The sequence below is a fragment of the Micropterus salmoides genome, unplaced genomic scaffold (genome assembly GCF_014851395.1).
Source record: "Micropterus salmoides isolate LMB-PRFRI ecotype aquatic unplaced genomic scaffold, ASM1485139v1 Ms_hic_scaffold_19, whole genome shotgun sequence".
Classification (NCBI taxonomy): Eukaryota; Metazoa; Chordata; class Actinopteri; order Centrarchiformes; family Centrarchidae; genus Micropterus; species Micropterus salmoides.
The window spans coordinates 17,941,064-17,967,516 of record NW_024041039.1 but is presented as its reverse complement, the minus strand read 5'-3'; the positions used below and the strand labels follow the sequence as shown (position 1 = coordinate 17,967,516).

The 26,453-nt window shown below is 39.9% G+C and overlaps 1 protein-coding gene across 1 annotated transcript; it reads left to right on the top strand.

The window, feature by feature from the left end:
* On the top strand, positions 1 to 23,272 carry prkcha (protein kinase C, eta, a). The gene is made up of 14 exons (XM_038729573.1): positions 1 to 638; positions 4,717 to 4,780; positions 8,661 to 8,814; positions 8,911 to 8,945; positions 9,038 to 9,120; positions 9,725 to 9,854; positions 9,956 to 10,089; positions 10,196 to 10,324; positions 10,620 to 10,793; positions 14,500 to 14,654; positions 18,179 to 18,317; positions 18,892 to 19,080; positions 22,207 to 22,353; positions 22,483 to 23,272. The coding sequence occupies exons 1-14, from the start codon at positions 288 to 290 to the stop codon at positions 22,630 to 22,632; spliced, it is 2,034 nt and encodes a 677-aa protein (XP_038585501.1). The 5' UTR covers positions 1 to 287; the 3' UTR covers positions 22,633 to 23,272.
* The last annotated feature ends 3,181 nt before the right edge of the window (positions 23,273 to 26,453 follow it).

The following is a 26,453-nucleotide window of genomic DNA, read 5'->3' as shown; positions in this document are numbered from 1 at the left end:
TCCTACTTACTGAATGCTAGTAAAGCAGGTTCACACCGTGACAGTGCGGCGTTTCTATGCGGGCTGACAGTAAATGTTTGCGCTGCGTGGCGGGAAGTCAAGTTAAGTCAGGATGAATGCAGCAGAGCGCAAGAGTTGACAGCGAATTAGATTTTAACTATGAATGTGTAACAGCGCTGTTGTTGTTGCTGAAGTGGGCGTGAATGCTTTTTAAAATCTGTTTTATTTTGTTTCGCTTCTCGAGTGATTTTTATTTTCGAGGTTAAACTAGACAAGTTCGATAAAAAATGAAGTTTAACGGTTATCTGAAGCTCCGGATCGGCGAGGCTCTTGACTTGAAACCGACCACTTTTTCCATCCGCCACTCTGGCATCTTCAACAAATCCCCTCCAGGCCTGGACCCCTACATAGTGGTGAAGGTGGACGACTACAAAATTGGACAAACTCACACCAAGCAGAAAACCAACATGCCGACGTACAACGAGGAGTTCTGCCTCAACGTGAACGACGGGAAACAGATTGAGCTGGCGGTTTTCCACGACACTCCAATCGGATATGATGACTTTGTGGCCAACTGCATCATCCAGTTTGAGGATCTCATCAAAACCTCCAACACGGGGGAGACTTTCGAGGGATGGGTGAGTTAAAAAGTAAACACATCATGAAAACAAGGCAACAGTTATGTTTTCCAGTCAGGATTAACCTATTAGGATGCTGATACTTTGTGTTACGAAAATCAGTTAATATATAATCATGTAGGGGAGAGCAGTGTGTCATCATTTACATTTAGATTTACTCATTTGGGAGACGTTTATATCCAAAGCGACTTACATTTGAGGAAAAACATACAAACATCAACAAAGCATCATTACAGCAAGAGATCTACAAAGTGACAAGACATTTAAGAGCTGAATGTGTCTCATCACATGCATTAAAACACAAGACCTTAAACTACACTTGCAAGCATGCACACTAGGGGTACAAGAACCCTGACACAGCTCTGAACCAAAGGGCACTGACCAGAGGGAACCAGGAGCCTCTCTGACTAAAGCTTAAACAGGTTGTTTAACACATGTTTGTTCATATGCACTGTAAATAAACCTATAACAACTATTCATTTAGTTTCCTCTTTGAACTAACAAGGAGATCGCAGCTGGCATTAGGGTTGAACAAGATGCAAAAAAAACAAAATCATATTGCGATATGAGGGAATGGTAATTTTTGCATTTCATTTCGATGATGATGATGTGGTCTCTGAGGACTTGAGCAGGTTCAGGAAACAACACATGCTGTTAAGCCCGGGGCACTGTTCACTACACATGTCACTGCCACTCTGAGGAACTTTGCCTGTTTTTCTGCCTGAAAACATCAACACTGCCTTGTCTGCGCCCTCCTACTCTCTTGACAAGAGATCTGCACGAGCACCCGAAAGCACAGGCTTACTAAAGAGCGACACCATCACACATTCACACTTTCATGTCCTTAGTGTGGGCAGTGCGCAGTGGACGTGGAGCTTTTTCAGATCTTGCTCTTATCAGCTTAGGAGCCTTTTCTGTGATCATCAGTGAGTATGGTATTGAAACCACAGATACCGCTGCTGTGATGAGGTGTGAAGTTTGCTGGCAGGGTACTTACAAACTCACATTGCCTTGGCCTGCTAAGCGTTTGACCTGCCTTTACAAACAAATGCATGGTGATAAGATCCCCACAATTCTCCTTCCAGAAGGTAACCATACTTTACATAGGTGTAAAGGAACAGACAGTCTTTTTAAACTTCAATACATCTAATGCAAAGTTGACAAGTCAGGGGGAAAATGGACCTCATCAAAGCTCAGATTACATGTAAAACATCACAGTAGTTTCACTCACATTAAGACACAAACAAAAAAACTTCCTTCAAACTGGAGTTTCCGTACTTCCTTTCAGCCCCCTAGGACTATAAGCCGCTGCAGGTGTTCGTGAATGTAACCTGAACAGGTCCAGGCCTGGGGCAGACTGAGGCAGCATTGCCCACCTGCAACACACTCATCACATGATATATTCTCCTTCAGCCTGTGCAGTTTCAGTCAATTATGCAAATTTTTCTGGGGGAAAAAAGTCAATAATTGTATCTAAAAGTTAATTAAATCACCCAGTGGATTTATACTATGCAGCAAAACCCTTCATTTCACCAGTGAAAGAACTTCACACGCTCAGAGTTTTTGAGAAATTCAGTCAAAGGGTACACTACACAGACTTTACAGTAACCATCAAACCAAAAGCTTGATCAACATTTTACATTGAAGAGTAATGCCTCAGTACCACACACATGTGTACATGGCATGGTGTTTGAGAAGTGAAACTTAACGCTTTGGTCAGTCCATCTTAAAGGAACTAGAAGTGATCACAGAGGCATACTCAAAGCATCACCCACTCCATTAAAGATAATTTATGTTTAGGACATATATTTAAGCAGGTGGTAAATCACTCAAGAATTAAAAAAAAAAAAAACACGAGACAGCCTTGCACACGCTATCACCGAGACCCCAATCATGGAGGGGAAGTGGTATGAAAATGGAGCCCTGTCGGCAGTTTTGAAAGAAGTAATTTGTTAGTGCGTTAAGCTTTCTCACTTCAAGACACAAGCTTGAGGTTGTTATCGTCATAGATCTGAACTGTGAAGCGTTTTTTTTTGTGCTTTGTTACACAGAAAGAAGTGCTGGGCTGGTTTGTTTCACACATGAGGCAGCAGAGGCTGAGGCACAAGCCTCCACACGCCCACACTGCCGTTGATCACTGCGTTCCCACCATCTGATCAAGGCTTAAGGGCTCACTGTCAAAATACTTACTCTCTTTTGGCTCTTATCCAGATGTTCTACTTTCACCCTCGCCTCCTTTCAGCGCGTTCACCCCCTTCTGAGCACACAAGCTCCTTTCTGCTGTTAAGTGGAACATAAGAGGTTCTGATAAAGTTGAGCTTGTTTCTTGTAGTGAAGTTATTGTCGGGACTGACATCATCTGTTTGAGACATTCAGTATATGACATTTAGACACGTGAGGCCAGTTTCCTTTGCCTCCCAACTACTGAGACTACATGCCACTATATTGTGACATATTTGACTTGTGACTCCAGATAAATGAGCTCTTTAATTTCCCAATACATTGGCTATAATCAGGACTGACGTATCTGTGGCATTGGAGTTGTGTCTCAGGCATAAAGTGATCAAGTCCTTCTGAGGAACACTGAAACTGAAAGTGGGTTAAATATGGCCCCTCAGCATTTTCAAGCAAAGTGTACTGCTAGCTCGAGTGAAACGGGCCCCATCCCCTGTGTCTAAAAAGAAAAAGAAAAAGAAAGAACAAAACAAAAAGAAGAAGAAGCTTCCACCTCTGTGATTCAGCATTAAATGTTCTGCTTTTAAATAACACCATCATGCTGCTATCACCATCTGTTTTAGATCAGATCTGCTCTACCTTAATGGAGATGTTCAGATTCAAGTCTGTCTTAAAACAAGGCCTGTATGTACACTGAAAGAGTTATGCCGTTGTACTTGTTCGTCCTGTTGACCTCTATGGTCATGTAAGTGATGGGAGAACAAAATCCACAGTTCTGTGTTAAGATACACTATAAAGTCAAGCCAAAGTCAAGCTGGACTTTTCACGGACTGTCTTTGTGTACTTATGTACATGTGGAATATTGTCTCAGACTCCTTTTGCAGAGCTGAGCGTCTTTCATTGGAGGAGACGGATGTTCACAGTGCAGCTTTTTAATTATTTCCTAAAGCTTGGCCAGTGTAAGCAGCAAGGGTGAAAATACCCAAGGTAACATTTGAGGAAGACAGTGGACCAGTCAAACATGCCGTCTAGACTGTAGATTGAAACACAGGATATGAACAGGTAACTGAAAACAAAAGCGGAGCCTTTTGAGAAGAAGTGAAATGTTCTCTTCCTTGAAATGAAAGTTTTACACTTCATGTACCAACTGAGTCGCCACTGTTGACCCCGTAATGTGTCACTGTTTTGTGGGCAGACAATATTTTCCAGGCGTGGTGTATGAGTAACATAAATAGATCCTCATTTAAGCGCAAAGTGACCTAAGTTTCCATTCAGCGGTTGCTGTGGGAAGTATATTGTTCTGTCAACTCCGTTTCTGTCCGCCTCCAAAAAGACCCTCTTTTGTATTTACAGCTTTTAGTTTTGTACTCAAACATTTGTAAGTCATCAACTCTCAGCTGAGCCTCAAGTCGACACAACCAGCCCAACCTGCTAGACCTGCCATGTCCAAATTTCTGACATTACACACACACACTAAAGAATGCAAAAATATGCAGTCACATACCTGCATCTTGTCTATAGTGACAGCTGAAGGACTGATGGTCAGATGTCAGATACCATCTTGCATGCTTTAACAGGAAAGCACATTCAGACACAGACTTTTTTTTACATATATCACAAATAAAATAAACAATTTTCAATCATAAGTTGAAATACACTATAAAATACAAAATAAAATACAATGCAATACAAATATAATTTCAAAGGCATCAAATTGGCCATATTTCTGAATTCCTTTTTGTCTACTATAGTTAGTTTGGGCTATGTGTTATGTATGTTAGGTTACAGATTATTCTTTCTAATGAATTGGTATAATTGTGGTGGATCTTAATACCTGTCTGTACTGTTTCTGTTGAGCTTCTTGAGTATACAGATGTCTAATAGTGTTTTTGTGTGTCTGCAGATGGACTTGGAGCCAGAGGGCAAGGTTTACATTCATATTACACTCTCTGGATCCTTCACTGATGGTAAGGCTGCTGCTGTAGATTAAATTGCAGCCCAGTTTTTCTCCCCATGCATTAATACCGCTTTTGTTTGCTACATTTATGGCAACTCAGTTAGTCACTGTCTTATCCTTTCTTGTCTGTGAAACCCTGCCTACTATTGTGAATAATTATTATCTGTGTGCCATTTCACACATACAAGTGCATGTGTTATAAAAGAGGCTCTCGGTATAGGTGTGTGCACATGTTTCTATGTGACTCGAGTAGTTTGGTATGTGCCAGCCAGGAATGCTTGTTTGCTTTCTTCTGACATTAGAGGACATCAACAATGAGGGCATCTGTAGTTTAAATGTGTACATGATCTTTTAACCAACGAGATGTAGCCATGTAAATAAAACAAGCGAGAAGTGGCTGGTCTTTTGAGGCAGTAGTCTGGTTAGCTGGTGACTAGTTTCCCTCTGTTAAGTTCCCCTTTTTTTTTTATCTTCCGCCATCATGCCTCACTGCCTGCCAGACCTCATGACATACATACATTTAATTTACCTTTGAAATACTTGACAAATGCATTGCATATTGAAGTTGTTTAATTTTCTTTCCTACTGCTGGAAACTAGTGGAACATCTTCACACATTCTCCGAAATGTACCAATTTTTTTGTGACAGATATATATGTCTAGACCTACCAAAAAGCCTCTTTGAGCAATTCCCTTTTTTTGCGATTTACACGTTACGTACTTTAGCGAACTCCTCCTTCAGAATGAATCCAATCAACTTCAAAATTTTGCTGTGCAGTCTAAAGGAATTGACGATGACAAATTGTGCTCTCTGTGAGTTTTTGTCAAAGGGAGTGTCTGTAGCGTCACATTGAAAATCAATGAAGTTGTTGTAACGTCACTGTACATGCTCGAATCTGTTCCAAACTTTACATTCGTCTTAAGGGTCCCGCTCTGAACACATCTACATGCCATTATTCAGTTATAGTCATAATGCCACCTACTGGCAACAGGAAGTAAGCGCTGTTTTATAATCATCATATCATTTACATGAAATGTTCATAGTGTGGTCCACACAACATGATCTGGGACAAAAAGTGCATTGCTCTCTAGCACCACATAAGTGACAGAGGAAGTGAAATTTAACTCCTTTGTATGGCATCAAAAGCACATGATAATTCTGAGCCGCGTTGATTACCTCTGGAAACTGCACAGCGGCTGCAACAAGCCCCACGTGCATCGTGGTGCAAGGGCCCATCCAATGATGCTTGCAGCTTTAATTGGTAATTAATTTTATGTTTTTTATGTTATTTTTGTTTAATGTGATTTAATTTACAGCTCAAATGTTATCTCAGTGTGTTCCCCTGCTCTGTTATCGTCACCAACATTTTCACACTTCCAGGGGATTTTGCTAAAATTCCCTGGCACACTGCTGTGAAATGGCATCTTTTTGTTTTACACCTTTTGCTGGGATGTATGTTTCCCAGCAAAGCACCACACTGTCATAAAACTATCGGCAAACATCACAATTTACTCACCTAACTTTTTTGTGTACATAGTGTATAAGTCACATTATTGGAAAGGTTACTATTTCTGAAAAACAGACAAGTTCTGACATGTTCACTCTATCTGTGTGCTGGTCTACCTCGAGGGGGATGCATCAGCCAACAAATATAAAAGAAAATACAAGCTTGTGTATGACTACCAGTGAATGCACCATTCTGGCAATTTTTTTAACACAATATTGATAAGAATATTTTCTGATACTGATGTTTGCCATCATATGTCAAAGTCCTGCCAAATCACACAAACTAATCAAATGATTGTTTAATGCAATAACTTGCTCCACTACTATGTGTTACATCAGACAAAACCTTTTGTTCACGTAAAACACAAATGACTTACATTAAATTGTCCTTCTGACTTGGCAAAACGATAACACAGTATGTTCACATCATCACGACAAGATAAGATTGATAAGTAACATATATAATAATTTCCTGCTTTAGTCAATATGCACTTCTAACTGTCATGTAAACTTTTGAAGACAATGAAATACATAGACAAAAATCTTCTGGTCAGGGGAATCTTTTTGGTCTGATGCAACAAATAAATGTTTATCCGATAGATTATTAGATTATTACTAGACCTTTTAACAGGGAAAAACTTTTTATACAGTGAATGTGACTGTAAAGGGCCCTTTTCACACTTCTACCACAAATATATGTCATTTGCAGGGGGGGTGGCAGGGGCTTAACAGAAAGGTTTCCAAAATGCATTTGTGGTTTTCACCTCACAAATAACTCTTCAGTTCTGCTATGTGTAACTACAGATACACAGAGCTTAAACACAAATGCAAATGTGCACAAAGGCAAACAGATATGGGCCCAAGTCTCATTCATTTAAAAAACTAAAATCTATTTGTGGCATAAAAAATTATGTTTTGAAACTTTTGTCATGCTACAGTTGGGGATGGAGTCATATGATACAGAAATTGATTGATCATATTCTTATTGATATCAATATGGAAAATAATTTGTTAAACAATGTGTAGTTGGTAGCTTCATGTCAAACAGGACATTGGACTGGACATTGGTAAAAATTTGAAAAATCATTTTGGGGAACATTGGCCTTGTACTGAAACACATCTGTTTCCCTTATTGATTTTTTAAAGTTATTTGTCAAGCAAAAATGCCAAACATGAGCTTGTTCTAGCTTCTTAATTTGAAGATTATCTGCGCTTCATTGTTTTGTTATTCTAAATTGAGCATCTTTAAGCCTTGTGCCCTTTCACATAAATCTGATGGCAATTTAACATGTTAGTCTTGTGTCTGAATAGAAGTCCAAGTCACTTTTCCATAAAGTCACAACGGAGCAAAGCAAGCAATTTGAAGACGTCGAGTTGGGTGAAATTGTGATGGCCATTTTTCACTAATTACTGACATTTATTTTACATTTACTCATTTGGCAGACGCTTTTATCAAAAGTGACTTACATTTGAGGAACAACATCCAAATCATCAACAAAGCATCAAATACAGCACGACATCTACAACTGACAATACATACTAGTAAGAGCAGCAATAAATACCAGTAAGAGCTAATAGCACATATTGCATCAATGGGGTAAATACACAGGGAAAGAAGAGTTGACAAAAAAGTGCAATCAGTACAAGATAATTGTAAGGTGATAGAAAAAGAAGACAACAGGAAGTGCATATTAGAGGTTAGGAGTTAGAGGTGTTATAAGAGAAAGTGCTCTTGGAAGTTTGTTTACCAAACAATTAATTAAAAAAAAATTTATATTGTTTTCTGGATTTAAATGTAACACTGATATCATCTTTTAAGTTGACTTGCCAAAATTGGCCAACATTTGCCTATTTACACTTCCAGCAAATATTAAACAAATGGCTCTCTACACCAATTCCTGAGGGAAATATCTGGCTTTTTAACTGCTAAATAACTCCACAGTTTTCACCAGCTAGTCATTAACTTTTCTGTCTGCTGTTCGGTGCTGAGCAGGTAGTGTACAGTGGGTGTTTAGTGAGAGCTTTGCCTGCTGCAGCCGAAAATATAAAAGCAATGAGAGTGAACTAAAACGGTGAAATTGGTGGGTCACAAAGTGAATACGATGAGACGAAAGATGTTAAAGAGCTCTATAGAGTCAGGCGATGATTGTTTGTGGGTTTGTCGCTACAAGTTGCCCCTTTCACATGCAAGGGATGTAATCCATTGCTAATACGGAAATATTGATAGCTGCTTTAAAGAAATTACACAGTATGATAACAGTGATCCATTCCAAACTAATGTATTTTCCACTCTTTACTTTTAGTGGTATTGGGTCTAGGAATTAGTGTATGGATTTCTGACTTAATGACACCAACACTTAACATTTGCTCTCATTTTCTGTCAGACGACGCCATAGTGAAAGAGAAGACCTACAAGCAGTTCACACGGCAGCGTCAGGGGGCTGTGAGACGGAGGATCCACCAGGTCAACGGACACAAGTTCATGTCCACTTTCCTCCGTCAACCCACCTTCTGTTTTCACTGCAAAGAGTTCATCTGGTGAGAAAGTCAAGAAAGGACGAATCACTGCTTACCGCACTGCTTCCATCTGTGTGGACTGTAAACTGGATCTGATTGTGTCTCTGTCTGTTATAGGGGTGTTTTTGGAAAGCAGGGTTATCAGTGCCAAGGTGAGCAGACCCTTATTTTCTCTTTCTGCCTTTTGACATGGTTGCTTAAACATACAGACACGAGTTTGACATTTGAGTGGTTGTCTTCTCAGTGTGTACTTGTGTGGTTCACAAGCGTTGCCACCAGCAGGTCGTCACTGTGTGTCCACGCATGAAGAAGCCAACAAAGGAAGAGGTAAGACACTTGAATCAGCCCAACAACGCTCTTTCTGTGCAACATCAGTATCAGTGTGCTACAATAAGAAGGATTCCTTGTCTCAACAGACCAATCAGATCATAACCGTGGAATCAGGGTGTCAGAAGGTTTCAGGCACTCAAGCATGCTGCTGCTGTTATTTTTTACCTCTCAAGCAGTTTTTTTTTTTTTACACAGGATGTGCAAAAGATAGCAGACCTCTAAGACAGCCCCCTCCTACACACTCACACACACCTGCAGACTGTACGGGTTCCTGTTTCTGCGTTGGGCTGGTCACTGAGCCAGAACACTATACTACACCATGTGTTTTTATAAATACATCGGTGCTTGTTTCAGCATTTGAACATGTAATCTTCGCTCTGTTTTACTGTATTTTGCTGAACATTACAAGTTTCTCTTCCTAAGAAGAAATTCAGAGAAATGCTAATGCAGCAATAAACAGAAACAAGGTCCCAGTATGACAAAAATCAGAACTGAACATTTTTGACAATCCACTGTGGCAGTTTAAGGTAATTTAGAATATTTGTAGCTGCCATTGAGCAACACTTACTTGGTTAGTTTACAGTATGTCTTTTCTCCGCAGCCCATAAACCAAGGCTTCAGCATCAACATCCCTCACAAGTTCAACATCCACAACTACAAGTCGCCCACCTTCTGTGACCACTGTGGCTCACTGCTGTGGGGAATAGTCAGGCAGGGGCTGCACTGTAAAAGTAAGGCTTGTGTCAACGTTTGTCTCTCAAAATCAGGATCTCAAATGTCCTAATTTGCCTTTGGAATTGAGTGTTCCTCTCTGTGTGATTTCTCTTTTCAGTCTGCAAAATGAACGTCCACATCCGCTGCAAAGGCAACGTTGCCCCCAACTGTGGGGTCAACAGTGTGGAACTGGCCAATACGCTCGCACAGATGGGTCTGCAGGCTGAAGGACTGTCTAAACGCAACTCTGTGGTACAAAGGCAGAGTTTTCCAGAATGAGTCAAATTAGTTAATTGTACTTAAATGTGGTTTTAATCAGGCTGATATGTGTTTGTTTTTTGTTTTTATTTGTTGATAGACCAAAGGTGCAGGTCAGAGGGAGCCCTCTGTACGGAGGGAGAGTATGGTCAGTCAGCAGGAGACACCTCGGCTGGGAATCTCAGACTTCACGTTCCTTCAAGTCCTTGGCAAGGGCAGCTTTGGCAAGGTGTGAATGATGAGAGGAAAATGAAAAAATGCTGTTTGTGATGAAATGATGACCAAGGCGAAGAACGAGGAACCCGGCAGAATATGGGAATATGTAGAGTATACTAGAGGAAAATGTGCCTAGTCTGGTTAAATCAGAACTATTTTATAGATATTTTCAAAAGATTTGTTATGTGATGCATTAGCATTTCAACTATTAGAACATATGTAGGTAAATAAATAAACCTCATCTGTTCTGACTCTGGAAAAACCTGTAAATCCTTATCTTTGGTGCTCTGTGTACGTTGGGTCTGCAGGTGATGCTGGCGAGACTAAACAACAAAGATCGGGTTTTCGCGGTCAAGGTGTTGAAGAAGGATATCATTTTGCAGGATGATGATGTGGAGTGTACCATGACAGAAAAGAGGGTGCTGTCACTGGCCCGCTGTCACCCCTACCTCACACAGTTGTTCTGCTGCTTCCAGACATCGGTCAGTGCACATACGCACACCTGCACGTGTGTGACAGTTAACACAAGCACCTTGCAAAGATTATTTTAAAAAATAACACTTTTAACCAGAGAAAAATAAGAAGAAAGTGTCATGGAATCATGGGATAACATAGAGACCTTAGAGTCACTATGATCTGAACACTCCCATTGTGAGCAAGTCTGACTCGGTCACCTGGGGAGTCGGGGACCCTGAAACTTCAGATCTCCAGAGTACGTGACTTACTGACTGAGCTACTGGTGAAAGGTTTCTGCACACCTTCTCACAAGTTGAGGTAGTGACGTCACATGTGCCAGACCTGGTTAGTTTTGTCAGTTTAAACTTAAAACGCCTACAACAGTCAAGAAAAAAAAATCAATTATTTTGATGGCATTTGATTCATAACTGAGCAAAAAAGAAAATGTTGTGCATAATGTAAAAGTTACAGCAAGATACTGAATATCACTGCAGACTCACCGTTTGACCGATCTAAAAACCCTTTAAAACACTTGATTTCGGCCATCTAGAGAATGTCTGTGTTGATTATGGGTAGTGATTGAAGATATACTTGTGGAAATATAGATGTGTTGAATTAGCATATTCTGAATAATATAGAGTGACTAACTTCTGAATTGTTTGTCACATATCAGTGGATGTGCTGAAAAGCTTTCAGCTATCTAGGATGTATGGGTGATTTTCTTAGATTTTTTAAGTTTGAGAAATTTATGTTTGTTGTAATAAGCCACGCCCACTTTGAGCAGTCATTGACAAATTTTATGCATCAACTGAGAAGTGACCCTAGATCATACAAAGCGGATTTTGTAAGAATCCATACAGTGAATTATAACGTATAAACTTTTTGCAAGTGTAGTGCACCCTAGTGGAAGAATATCCCAGGACTCCTCAGTGAAGCTCAGACCGAGCACCTGAACAGATGCGTCAAGTTTGGTGACAATAGCTTAAGCCAATTTTGATTTAGGGGGATTTATGTAAAATTGTACATAAAGACACAAAAGTAAAAATTATGGGAAAAAAAACAGATTTATGTATCAAAATAATTTTGATAAGTTTTGATCAGCGTTGTCCATAGATCATCCTGCCAAAGTTTCAGGTCGATTGGCGAAAATAGGTTTTAGAGAAAAGTGATAAAGAGTCACCCAGTTTGACATTTTTAGAGCAGAAGACCATTGGAGCAAAGATGCAGATGAATGATGAAATGATTAAAATGATGAAAGAAGCCTTGACCAAGCCGTTTTCAAGATAATTGCAAAAACGTAAAGTTGGTTGTTACAGCGCCACCATGAGGTCTATGTGTGCCATTTTTTTGCCTGAGTAGTGGGTGCAACCGGTTTTGGTAACCAAACACTTTTAGCAGAGAAAAAGAAAGACAGAAGAAGAATGAGAACAAAAACAATAGCTAAAGTTGTTACCCTGTTTAAATACCTTGTATGCCAGTTTAAATGTTTTTTTTATACCACTAAAAACACTGTATGGTAATAACGCTTTGTTCCCTTTTACAATTTTACATAGACGCCTAAAAATCATCTTTAAATATTTTGAAGCACTACAGTACTTAGGTGGTCTTAATGTGGCAGAGTTTCCATTCTTACAGCATTGCTTGCCAATAAATTCACATACAGATACAATAAATGTATATTGTACATGCTAGTAAATGGCATGGCCTTCGCTTGAGTGAAATATCAAGTATTGCTCCATACAGTGTATCCATTCCAGTTTTTAGCTGTGTCCAAATTCCATACTCTCTCTACACAGTGTGTTCACTCTTTCTAATAAATCTGAGTGAAAAAATGCTGAGGGTGTACATTAATGTTTCACAATACAACGCACAAAGGGAATGGATGGAGCGTATATGAAGTTTAATCAGTATTGGTATTACAAATATATGTCTGGCAAGGCACATATTGCTTTAGTTGACTAAGGGCATTGATTGTTTTTTGTACATTAACCACACAAACAGTACAGTTAGACATATTGTAGTTAGCGGCATGTAGTGTGGCAATGGGGCACAGCATTGTAATGTTTAAATTGGTCATTAGGTGGCAGCAGTTTGCCAGTCTTGTGCCCGAGAGAGTGCGTGTGTGTGCGTGTGTGCGCTTGTGTGTGCGCGTGTGTGTGCGCGTGAGGCTCGGCTGAGCTGTTATTCCTGGCACAGACGAGACACTCCTAATCTGTTGTTTGAGCCGCCACTGACGTACTTCACCTTGGGTCAAAATAGAGCAGCACGAAGTAAACAATTGACTCAGTGACACTGCTCCCCCGACCCATCCAAACCCATACACATCCACAAAATAGTTACTGTTCCAACACTGTACCTCACCTTCACTTCTTCAGAGCATGTAGTTACTAAAATGATTTAGAATTTTATCTTGAAAGTGCCTGGGATAATTTGCAATTTTTTACATTTTATTACAAGGTTGCTATTGTTACATTGATTGTATTTTGACTATCTAAAGAGTAATTATACATATACAAAAATATACAAAATATTACATAACACTGGTCCTTAAATCACTTCTTATTTGTCAAAGGTTAGACTTTAAAATCCTATTACTTGTCTATAAAGCACTAAATAGTTTCAGGCCTACATATGTATCTGACTTACAGGTTCGTTACAAAACATCCAGACCCTTCAGATAATCTGGAACAGGTTTACTCAGTGTTCCCAGGAAAAAAAACAAGCAAGACGAAGCAGCTTTCATTTTCTACCCCCCCCCCAACCCGAGGTCTGTTAAAACTGTCAGGTCATTTACTGCAGCATTCCAACAATTTAGACATAACTTCTTTTTAATCAACCACTTCTTATTTATTAATTTGCTTCCTTTTTTTTTTTTTTTAGCTCTTATTTTAATGTATTCCTATTCTTACTATATCTCTGTAAAGCACTCTGAATTGCCTTGTGTCTGAATGGTGCTGTTTAAATAAACTTGCCTTGACTTGCCTTGGAGAAAGTCAGAAAAGTCTTTTTGGGATAACTAAACTTTGGAAATTCCAGAGGCCACCATTCATTGGATGTGAATTTATAATGACCATCCCAGGAAATGGCATCTGTGGTTACTTTAATGAAAACAAATTCTCATTGTTGTATTCATTTGAAACAGTGAGCCTGGTTTTTGTGATAAAATGGTAATTGCACCCGGAGCTCAACAACTATCATTTAAAATGGTACATCTCAATAAGACAAAATAGAAATATCCAATCAAGAAACTGTTCTAGTGTGGATTTAAAGATTCCCACAGTTTTACAGCTGGACCACACACCGAGTGCTGCCTGCTTTGCTTGTGCAACACATTATTATTGAACATTAAACATATAATCTCAGGGTAAATACGAGCCCACTCTAAACCACAGAGCAGTTTAACAGACTCAGCTGTGGCTGAATATCCTGATCACTTCAGGAAGCTCTATGGGTGGATCTGTACGTCACGCTCTCCTGCAGTTTTTTTTCTCCATCGCATATCAACCATAGCCTGCAATAAGAAGATTTATGGGTTTGATCAGTATTTTATTTGACCCGCTGACTTTGAAGTGTGGTAATCCATTAAACAGACACGTGAAATTGATGAGAAGCAGACATGTCATCCTTGAAGCAATCCGGGCATATCCGTGGTCATGGGTTCTTGGACTGTTTAATAACGTGTGTGGTTTGTGTGCACATGTGTAAATGTCATCTCCTTGTATCCTTTTGCAGGACCGCCTCTTCTTTGTGATGGAGTTTGTGAATGGTGGCGATCTTATGTTCCACATCCAGAAGTCCAGGAAGTTTGAAGAGCCTAGAGCGTGTTTCTACACGGCAGAGATCACCTCCGCTCTCATGTTCCTGCACAGCAAAGGCATCATCTACAGGTCTGAATAAGGGAACACAAATAATGATGAAATTTTCTAATGAACTAGAACACAAAGGTCTCCAAAGGTTAAAATAAAGGTCTACTGCAGTAAGTCTCCATTTTAACTAGATAGTGTCTTTTAATAAGTCCTAAAATATTATTTTAAAGAATATAATAAAATCATAATGAATGGCTTGTTAAAGGAGAACCCTGCCCATTTTTTTCACATTAGTCTCAGTTTAGTAGTTGTGGGGAAAACTACACTGCCTGTAAAAAAAAAAAAAAAAAAAACAAACAAAAAAAAACAGTTGTATAATGTCTTGCTTTGTCAAGTCTGAGAAGATAACCCCTTATAACATAGCCAGGTTTATATATCAATTTAATTTTGGAGACAGAAAACCTGTGTTACAAACTTGTGTCATTTATCAAAGGATCTAGCATTTTCGGATCTTGACCGTTAGTAGGGACTGAAATTCAGGATGCTGTGTCTTGGCCTCTGTTGCATCAAATTTAACCTTTTTTTGAACTATCTTGCGATTCGTCCGGCTTTATGGGAGTGAAAGACCAAATCTCTGGGGTACTCATTTTTAAGAGGATTGTGTTAACATCTGAATGTGTATTTAGCCATCATTTCTTCACTTCCCATTTCAGCTGAAACATCAGTGTAGTTTTTGGGCCCACCAAAAAAACCCAAAACACTGAATTTGCCCCTGTGGTTTCATCTTGGCCTCCTCTCAAACTATTGAAGTTATCCCTAATGATTATTTTCCATTTAAATTCTCCAAGCAGTTCATTCAGCGCGTGTGTGTTGCAGCCAAACACTTGCGTTGGGGTATTCATGATATTGCTTTTATTCCAGCATCAGATATTTGAGGATATTCTTTGAGACCTTTTTTAAGATGCCATTGTCTACAAGCAGGGTTCAGAGTGGCAGCGGGTTCCCTGCCAGTACATGATGATAACGAAGGGCCCATCATGTGAGCTAAATACTGAGTTATATTTAGTGTAGTATATGTGTTCTGTGTCAGTGTGTTGCACTACATAGCATGACTTTTAGCTTAAGAGGCCACACACTGTTTGCATGCTACTAAAATAACATGCCATATTGGAGCTTGCACATCAGGCCAGTGTTAAGAAGAGCAGAATTTTTGCTGCCTTGTTAAAACAAAACTGTATCCCCAGTCAGTGTGTTGTGTAATATTCATGTCTTCTCGACGTGACTCGACTTGTTATCTCTCTGTGGCTCTTTTAGCTTCAGGTAAAGTTTTGAAGCTTTTCAGTTACCACAGTGTGGCCATGTTTCCTGTCAAAAAGAAGTTTTAAAGATGATGTTCTAAAAATGCTGTGTTTTTTTTTTTCATGAACCCCCCACAAACATTTAGTTGTAGCCTTAGTTTTGTTTTTAGGCTATTTGACATTTGAAGCATTTATTTCAGAGCCTAGACTGGCTGACTTTAACAGTTGTTTAGAGAGTTGAGCCAATTAAACATAAGTCTACCGGGGGGATACCCAGCAGCTTGAACAGCTGATCTATGTCATGCAATCCAGTACAAAAGCTCTACAATAAACACTGCTTTTGTGAAGCTTATACAATTTTTATGGGAGTTTGCCAGAGAGGTGTTTTGTTGTCTGGTGTGTGTTGTTTTTTTTGGGCCACTGTGTTAGAGAACACACCATGGTAATTTGTCCAGATGTACTCTTACCCTCTACTACACTTTTCACAGTCAGAAAAAAAACTTCAAGCCTGTGCGTCAGAATGTTAGTCAGCATTTCCTTTTCTCTTCTTTGGAAATTTTCACATTAGTGCAACCCTGTCTAATCCGGTTAGTCGTTCTTGTGGTGTGATACAGTTTAGTATATCAATGTTCCAGATGTTAACTGTTGGCTAATGTAATTGTGGATACCACACTGTTTGACTGACCTACTTACTGTTGAGAGAGAGGTTGAAAGTCAGACTTCAGAGTCAGACTTGTCATTCCAATTTGATGAGGTAGATGGGTGAAGGAGTTGCAGTGGGTTATTTGCATAGTGATGTGTGGTCCTCTGTAACTCAGTGAGAGCACGGTACTGAAGTGGCCAGTGTTTGGGATTAATTTCCAACTGGACATATTCACGGACAGATAGATAGACAGACCTTTATTGTAATTGCATGTATTATACAACGAAACTCTGTTGGAGCAATCCAGTTGGACCATTTGTACTGGAAAGTGTTTTGGAGCACACATACGTTGGTGAAATAGCAGAGCTGGCCACATAGCTGGAGTAGAAATCACTCTCTTAAACACAAACACTTATTGGCCTCCATTTCATTTTTCACTATTTTGTTGTTAGAGTTGTATTAAGCCCTTACATGCCCTAAACTGTGTAGTGAATGGCTGAGTGGTCATGGTGTGTCAGTATTGGAGCTCAGTTTTGGTTTGTTAGACTGCGAGGGAAAGTCACCATTAGCATCATCACAGTTACACAATCAGTTTACGGCAGAGAAGAGCAAACCAGATTACTCCAAGCCAAACCAGTGTTGCTTGACCAGCAGTTTCAGATCTTGACCATTAGTAGGGACTGAAAATCAGGATGCAGTTCTTTTTTTTTTTTTTTAGGTTTACACATCTCCCACATGTAATTCATCTTCAGCATGTGCTATTACATAGTATCTTCTGCCCAGCTCCAGTCAATCTCTGTAAAATGTCCCTTGTCTAAAGGCCTGATCACAGATTAGAGCTGGCAGGTTTAATCTCTCTGTCAGATAACAAAGCACCAGCTGCCACAGCAGCACCAGCAGCACACACTGGGAAAGATGCATCCACTGATATTATAATACATTTTATTTTAATTTCAAGTGATATTAAGACATGATGTTATTGCTTTATGTGGGGTTTCTTTTAGTATTTTGTATGCCAACACATGTCATTTATCAATTTCATTGCCCAGAACACTATGACATTGTTTTCAATCTAATAACCTTAGTAATAAAAGAAAGGGTGTGACATGACAAAATAAAACAGGGTAGCTAAGAAGCTTGCTTTTCTGTAGGTCCTTTGGTGATATGTTGTTTAATTTGATAATTAAAACTAAATGATTAATTTCAGCAGTCAAAGGAAATCAGTTTGCTTTAGAAGGAAACAACCACATCTGATTTACTATGCTGTAAGAATCTGTTCCAGCAAAAAAAACAGTAACTCAATAACTTTTGCCTCTCCTGCAGAATAAGAAGAATAAATATTAACATCACGGCACTTTTTCCTTCTTGCCAGCTGAAGTGGTCATCCGAATGTGTCAGACTTTTCCTGGCTGCCATTTAATCGTCAGGGAGTCGTCTGTCAGTGTCTCCTGCTGCCACAGAAGCTTCACTGTTTTCAGAGGACTGGGTTTTTTTTTGTCTCAGAACACGTTTCTACCTCTATCAGATACAAGTAGAAACATCACCTACAGGGTTCGACTGGAGATTGAGCACAGACATTTTAGCAGGCCGCTGATTAGCTGGATAACAATGCCCCAAGACACATATCTCATTTCCTGTGACTTTCTGTGTTTCTCGCCTTTCAGGGATCTTAAATTGGACAATGTTCTTCTTGACAAAGATGGTCACTGTAAGCTGGCAGACTTTGGCATGTGCAAAGAGGGCATTTTTGAAGGCGCAGCCACAGGAACTTTCTGTGGGACCCCGGATTACATTGCCCCCGAGGTCAGTTTCTATACTTGTTCTGAACAAACATACAATTTAGGACCCATACGTACTAATAATGATAGACCTTTACCCACCACACCTGTGGTACAGGACATTTTGTTGCTGTTTTATATATTCAGTTTTTAATATTAACATATTCTAGCAAAGAATAAGTTCAAGCACATTTAGCTTCCTGCAGCCCAGGTCTTCTGAGTTCATATGATGCAGTTCCAAGTCCCTTCCCCTCTCCATCACACCACCTCACTAAAAACAAACACTGCGGTCACTGCCCGTCACTCCAAACTCCCTCCCTCCTGACTGGAAGGCAGAGTACCTGTGAGGTCAGCTAGTGAATGGCACTGTTGATTTGACAAGTCTCAATCCCCTCATCAGAATGTGTCTTCACAGACGTGCTTGGTTTTCATAATGAGAGATTAAGATCTGTGTCCTCATGTTTGAGACATTTTTCTCTGACCAAGGCAACACTTGCTCCTCAGTGAAGCCTCACTGGCAACGCACTAATCAAACACATCTAGCCTCTAATGCTGTCTGTGCTGTGATGGTTAACTTGTATGCTGTGACATTTCCACAGATCCTGCAGGAGATGCTTTATGGGCCCTCTGTTGATTGGTGGGCTCTCGGGGTGCTACTGTATGAGATGCTGTCAGGACACGCCCCCTTTGAGGCCGAAAATGAAGATGACCTCTTTGAGTCCATCCTCAATGAAGAGATTGTTTATGCATCTTGGCTCAGCAAAGAGGCAGTGAATATACTCAAAGCTGTGAGTCTTTTTTATTTTGTTTTCACAGTAAGTGGTTCACCAACTGTAAAAATTGCATGATGGATACAGTTGTGTTACTGTAGTCTTTGTCTTTTTGGCAGACATACACCTTCCTCAGATTGTCCCTGTCGGACTTTTCTCACATTTTACAATTGCAGGAAATGTCTGTCATTACTTCAGTTTAAAAAAAGCTTTATAGAGGAAATCTATTCTCACTGGAATTGTGACCAGCATTGTTGAGACAAACTAGTAAGTTGCGTGAGCATTTACAAAAAGACCAATTCCTGGCATTCCTGGACAGTGTAACACGAGCCTGTGGTGTGATATATTTAGATATCAAAGGTTGCTCAGCTTTGCTCTGCATTTCTGTGAATGAGGGTTTGCTATTTGTTGTCCTTCAGACTGACTGAGACGGCAGCTCGGACTGGCAGCCCTGTGGAGCTCTGCCAGCCAGCTGTTTGGCCTGGGTCTCTTACATAACTATATTAAGGCATGGTCTGCTGCCCAGCCACAGCACACCAGCTATAAATACAACGACACCTCCTGACTCCATTCCTCCCCTCTTTGCACCCTGTTCTCCTTCTCGAATCCTTGTTGTTATGCCAACACGCTTGAGGAAGCACTGGACCAATCACTCCTGGTGATTTGTGTCACTGATCCCGGTGTCACACGTTATGTAAAGATGCATGTTGGTGTGAGTGGACTTGAACTCTGCTGCACTATTTATACCAAAGGTTGATCTGTTGCAAGGTTCTCCTTGATCCTGTAAGTAAGTTCATTGAGAAGAGTTGTCAGGTTGTTCCAAGGATATCTATAGAACGTATGTGACACGTTTGTTGGTTTGTTTGATGAGAATAATTACTGTTTAAATAATAACTGAAGGTTATTTTAGTTATTTTTGTAAAGATTCTGTATAAACAGGTGGACACTGATAATCAGATGAAGAAATCAATTAGTGTTGAAACAAACATTTATTTTCATTTGTTTTCTTTAATTGATTAATCAATTAATGTTTAAAATATTAGAAAACAGCATAAAATATCTAAAATGACATCCTCAAATTGCTTCCTTTGTCCAACAAACACTCTACAACCCATTGACTTAGATGATTTATCGATTTAATCAAAATTGTTGATATGTTTTCTGTCAGTCAACAAATTAAATAATTGACTAAAAGTTCCTGCACTAGTGTTTCTTTCTGATTGCTTTGAATGTTTCTGCGGGTGTAGTGGAGAATGGCTTCCTCATGCAGTAACGCTGACACGGCAGGTCTGGTGCTGAGGATGGTACAGCTGACGTGTAGCCATGGAAAGATGGCATCAACTTCAGTGGAATATTAACTTTATTAAGTTTTGTGGTCTGGAAGCCCCTGAACTGATTGACCTCCTGCTGGTCTGTCTAACTCAGTTATTTCCACTTCAAGGACCATACTGGTGCACTGGTGTGGTTTCTAAATAGGTTTTAACACATTAACTGCAAATCACATCATTAAAAGCACCCTCAAAGCTACATATCCCTGCACGAAACTGGATAAGTGTTAAACTGTAATGTTTCTTTACCCTCTCATAAAAATATGTCTTCATGTTAACAGATGGTAGATCAATCTATTATGTGAGGCATGTGATTTTTTTTATTTTTGTTTGATCTCCACTTTAGTGCCGTTCTTCTTTGTCTGTGTTGCTTAATTGCTTTCCTTTTTGCTCTGTTAGTTTTGCTGGTGCATGTGGTGTTGTTTAGGCCTCTGGTAGTTAATAGTGTTTGGAGCTTATATGGCAAGACATTTTAATCTTCCCAATGACTTTGAGTTAATCTGGACACTGTCACCAAGGAGACGGAGGCTTCTTAGTTTGTTGTGGCCTAGTCTGAATGTCACCGCCAGCCCTAAGGTGTGCACAAACTCCACAGCCTAAAGAGGGCTGTCCAAAAACACATTTGTTTTTTTTTTCCAGTTTCCTCCCAGGTGGGGCTTGAAACAGAGTTTGTCAATTTTGAGTTTGGGCCTCTCCCTCTGGTATCTTCCGCCAACTACTACTTTGGTGGCAGACAAACGGTTTGAGTTCAACTATGATTCAATATTCTATTGTTTTACCGTGTACAACACCAGAAAGTTGAGACACCCTAGCTGCACTGCATTTAACCTAGTTGAACTCTGTCCAACTTAAGCATTGTGGGAGGCACCAGAGTTGGGAGGCGGGGATTGACTGGATGTCATCCTGGCTAAAGTCCATTTTTTTTGTTACTCCCAAGAAAATCTAGACTCATCTAGTTGAATAACATGTATCACCTTTCCTCACTTTGTACAGACTCTTAAGGCGAGACACCACAGTCATATAGGCATTTGTTTGCAAATTTTACTCGTATCACAATGAAACTTTGTGTTTTTTATTTTTTCATATGCAAAGTAGGTATTTCTTCATTAAATATGCACTGATTTGCATATCACACTAATCCATTTTCCAAGTGTCAGATGGATTTTTTGGGGTTTTTAACATACTAAATGGACAGACATTTATAGTTATAATGGTTTATCAAAAAAAAAAAATTCTTGGATTTATTCAAAATATACCACTCCTATGTGTGACAGACCCTTTTTTCCCCCCAGATATTTCCAGATAAAGTGTCTTGCTATAACACCTAAGAAATGATGTGTAAAATTATGATGCTCTAACTGCTTTGAAGGGCAAGGAAAATGACTTGCCGTACAGGAAACATGTAATTTTGAGAAAACAGCTGTTAAGGATTAGCTAACATAAAAGAAACACTTTAAAAATGGATTAAATGATTAAAAATGACTGTGTCACATGAACACTTCTCTTATAGATATAGGATATTTGAACTAGCTAAAACTGCTCTAGAGAACAAACTTTCAAATTATATATGATTCAATATGGAGAGTTTTAAAAAGACCAGTTGAACTTTTACATAGAAAGTGCTAACAAAGAAATTTACGGATTTGACGGACTTGGCATATAATAGACAAATAATAATGTGTGTGTGTGTGTGTGTGGGTGTGTGTGTGGGTGTATGTGTATGTATATTATCTCACAATAATTTTCTATATGTTTTACAGATTTGATGATGACTTCTAAAGTGTCTGTGAATTCATCCAACTTTTGGTTTTTATAGTTCTTGACCAAAAACCCGGCCCGGCGTCTGGGCTGCGTGGCCTCAGAGGGAGGAGAATACGCCGTGACCAGCCACGCCTTCTTCACTGGCATCGATTGGGAGAAGCTGAATAATAAAGAAATGGAGCCACCCTTCAAGCCCAGGATTGTAAGTGAATGACTTTACTGATTGCATGATAGTGTTTATAAATGACAGTGAAGACACTCAACTTTGTCTCTGACTGCTTTTAACTAAAATGTTTCTGCTGATGAATAATTCTTTATTATTCCCCTCCAGAAAACTCCAGAGGATGTCAACAACTTTGACCCAGATTTTACCCAGGAAGAGCCCACCCTCACGCCCATCGACGACCCTTTGATCCCTTCCGTCAACCAGGAGGAGTTTCGTAACTTCTCCTTCACTTCACCTGAACTGGTAGAGAGCTAAGAGACTTCTCATTTATCCACGAGACATCCTGCACTTGTCTCACTGTCTATGGCTTCGTTTAAGACAGTTCCCAGTGGTACATACAGTACGAGGTTGTCACATTCCCCAGAGACATGAGGGTGTAAAGTGCCGAGGAGTCATCCAAACACGTGCTCGACGAGAACCACGGCTGCACCTGATGAACTCTTAAGCACTCCTCTAATTCCTGAAAAAGTGGCTTGTGATCAGCTTTTGAAATGACATTTAAGGCTTGAGTGGGACCCTTTCATGCAAGTCTCTGTGTGGAAATGGTCTCTTTGACATGTGTTTCAAACTTATTTGACAAAGGTGTACAATGTTAGAATTTTATTATACATTTGCTTTGGCTTCCAGTTACTTCAAATGAAAAAGCACTTTTTGGACATAAGGACATGGTTTGTGTTTCATTTTTGCTTCAGCACTGTTCAGAGAAAGGAAGAAATCAAGAGACTGCCAGAGGTTCCCAGAAAAGTCAAGCTGCCAGATAATATCCTGGAAGGACTGAGTGAGCGAATAAAATAGTTTCTCAATGATGTGACTATGGAAAAAAACTAGACATACATACTTTTGGTAAATCAGAGTTGAATCCCTCCACTTTAAAAATAAAAGGTTAAAACTTTAATGAGGCTTGAGAAACAACAGTGTAACCTGCTCACCTTAAATGGATATTTCACCGCTGGAAAGACTGTCTTTTAATAAAACTGGACTGTCTATGCAGTAGCAGTTGGATAGACAGTCCAGTAAACTCTGATAGCACCACTGGGTAACAAACTTGGGCAGTGTGTGTGCTAAGCTAGTCTTGAACGTTGAAACATGTATTGTACAGTACTGTGCAAATGTTTCAGGTAGTTTGGGACAAATGCTGTAAAGTAACAATGCTTTCAAAAATGTTAATAGATTATATACATCAATTAACAAAATGCAAAATGAGTGAACAAAAGAAAAATCTAAATCAAATCAATATTTGGTGTGACGACCCTTTGCTTTTAAAGCAGTATGAATTCTTCTAGGTACACTTGCACAAAGCCAGGGATTTTGTAGGCATGTTGTCAGGTGTAGGATTAAACAATTATATCAAACAGCTGCTAAAGATCATCAATTCAAGGTTGAAACAAAAGGATTAACTGAAACAGAAACAGCTGTGAGTGAGGGACTGGGTGAGGAACATCCAAACAGGGGTTTCCAGAAGTGCTGTCTAAGCTTCTTTGAAGAAGCACAAAGAAATAGCCAACGCTGAGGACCATAGACGCAGAGGCCGGCCATGGAAATTTATTGCAGCAGGCGAAAGGCCCATCATTCTTACTTCCCTTGGCATTCGGAAGATGTCCAGCAGGGCCATCAGCTCAGAGCTGCAGAAAACAGTGGGACCCTGGTACATCCATCAACTGTTCGGAGAAGTCTGGTCAAAAGTGGCTATCGTGGAAGACATGCGGCCAAAAGGCCTCCGACATGGAAACAAGGCCAAGTGACTTCATTATGCACAGGAAATGGGGTGCAGAAAAATGGCAGCAGGTGCTCTGGACTGATGAGTCAAAATGTGAATATGAATATTTGGCTGTAGCAGAAGGCAGTTTGTTTGCCGAAGGGATGGAGAGCGGTACAAGTATGTGTCTGCAGGCAACAGTGAAGCATGGTGGAGGTTACTTGCAAGTTTGGGCCTGTATTTCTGCAAACAGAGTTGGGGATTGACTTAGAATGAATTATCTCCTCAATGCTGACAAGTACAGGCAGATACTTTGCAATATCGTCAGGGAAGCATCTGATTGGCCCAAATTTATTCTGTAGCATGGACTATGTTAAGTGTAAAGAAGCACCAGGAGTCCTGGGAGTGATGGTATGGCCTCCACAGAGCCCTGATCTCAACATCACCGAGTCTGTCTGGGATTACATGAAGAGAGAGAAGCAACTGACACTGCCTAAATCCACTGAAGAACTGTGGGTAGTTCTCCAAGATGTTTGGGCCAATGTACCCGCTGAGTTCCTTCAAAAACTTCTTACAGGTGAATCTAGACAACCTGATGTTGTTTTGAAGGCAAAGGGTGGTCACACCAAATACTGATTTGATTTAGATTTTGATGTGTCCACTCAATTTGCATTTTGATTGAAAAATATAATATATTAACATGTCTATTTTTGAAAGCATTTATTTTGAGGGCCATTCAAGACTAGCTTAGCGCATACACTGCCCCAGTTTGTTACCCAGTGGTGCTATCAGAGTTTGTACTGCTGCATAGACAGCATAGACTTGCCTCATGCACAGTACTCTATGTATATAAGTATGTCTCAAGTACCCCTCTGTCCATATATGTCCCAAAGCTTTGGTGTAACGCACAGCGATTCCACTTCTGTTTTTATTGGTGCACAATTAATGCAGCAGCACCGTAACTTGTCCCTGGCACAGGGCAGCTGCACTGCTATCCTCAACAGCTGGTGGTGCTTGACTCTCTGCCTCTTCCTCCTTCATATGCCACAGTTCCGCCGCACTGTATTCTGGCTCATGTAAGTCGCCCTGAATGTCTGACTCCAGTTTTACACTAATACAATTGTTTTCTTCCATATCTACAGGAACATCGACTTCTGTCTGGGGTTGTTCTAACCACATGATTTTGGACAGGATAGTTTGATTTTGAGGAGCCACTGCTCTCTCTATCATACTGTCAGCATACAAAAGCATACAAAAAAATGAGGAAGTACAATCTGTAGTTCAAACAACAACATATTAATGGGGAGCTCTGGGTGAAGGCAACATGGACGGAAGTTAACCATTGTTCATTTGCATATATTACCCACATTGTAATGATACAAGGTTAGTTGAAAATACAATGTTTTCCTTTTATATAAATTAGGTTAATTCATTACATAAAACATTTAAAAGGATAATTTGTCTAAGTTACGGGGGTCAGTTTCAGATAATAGGTGATATGTATTAGTTATCAGTCACACCCTGTAAGAAAAAACTTGGCATCGGTCTCAGTGACTCCACGTAAATTTGATCAGCCAGGCATGTTGAAGATGATGCAATATTTCATCTGAGGTGAAAGTACTGTGGGGATTTGTGTTGATTGTGAAATCTCAAATGTTTGGAGATTTCCTCACATGGTTGTTCTGGTAAGAAAGTGCTAGTACGGTGTTAGAGAGTTGCCAGAATGAAATGTGTCTTGGTGGCTCTGAATGCTTCTCAACAGTAATAATAACTCTGCCTGCTGCTCTCTCCTTACACACGCTCTATCTTTCTCTCAACAAACAGAGCCTTTGAAAGCTCCCAGCTGTGTGGGCAGACTGCCTGAGTAATGGGAACTCACATGGGGGTATTTTAAAACATGCAAATCCAAGAAAGTTATTGAATAGTCTCCCTGCTGAACACTTAATCCCACTCTGCAAAAACATAGAAAGGAAACTAGTATGAGGTAGACAGAGAGAGAAACAGTAACATTAGCCAGTCATCTGGTGGGGCAGAATAAACAGGAAACCACACAACGTCACTACTGTCGCCTTTGATAGAAACAGGAAGACACAAGAAGAGAATTATGCTTTTGTGATACTTTGAGAAGCATGAACAGTATAACATTAACAGTAACATTGTGTGCTGCTGGTAATAGAAATTGAAAGTGTTAAAACAAAACAACAACAAAGGAAAACAGTTTACTTGCATCGAGAGGAAGCTGCACAGATATGAACAGCCCCGACCTCACAAAACAGAGATAGACTCTTCCTCTTGGTTGGGGGGGGGGGGGGGGGTGGTCTTCAGGATCCACATCACATCTGTTTATCTCCTCGGCCCCCTGGTTTGTGGTGAATCGTGC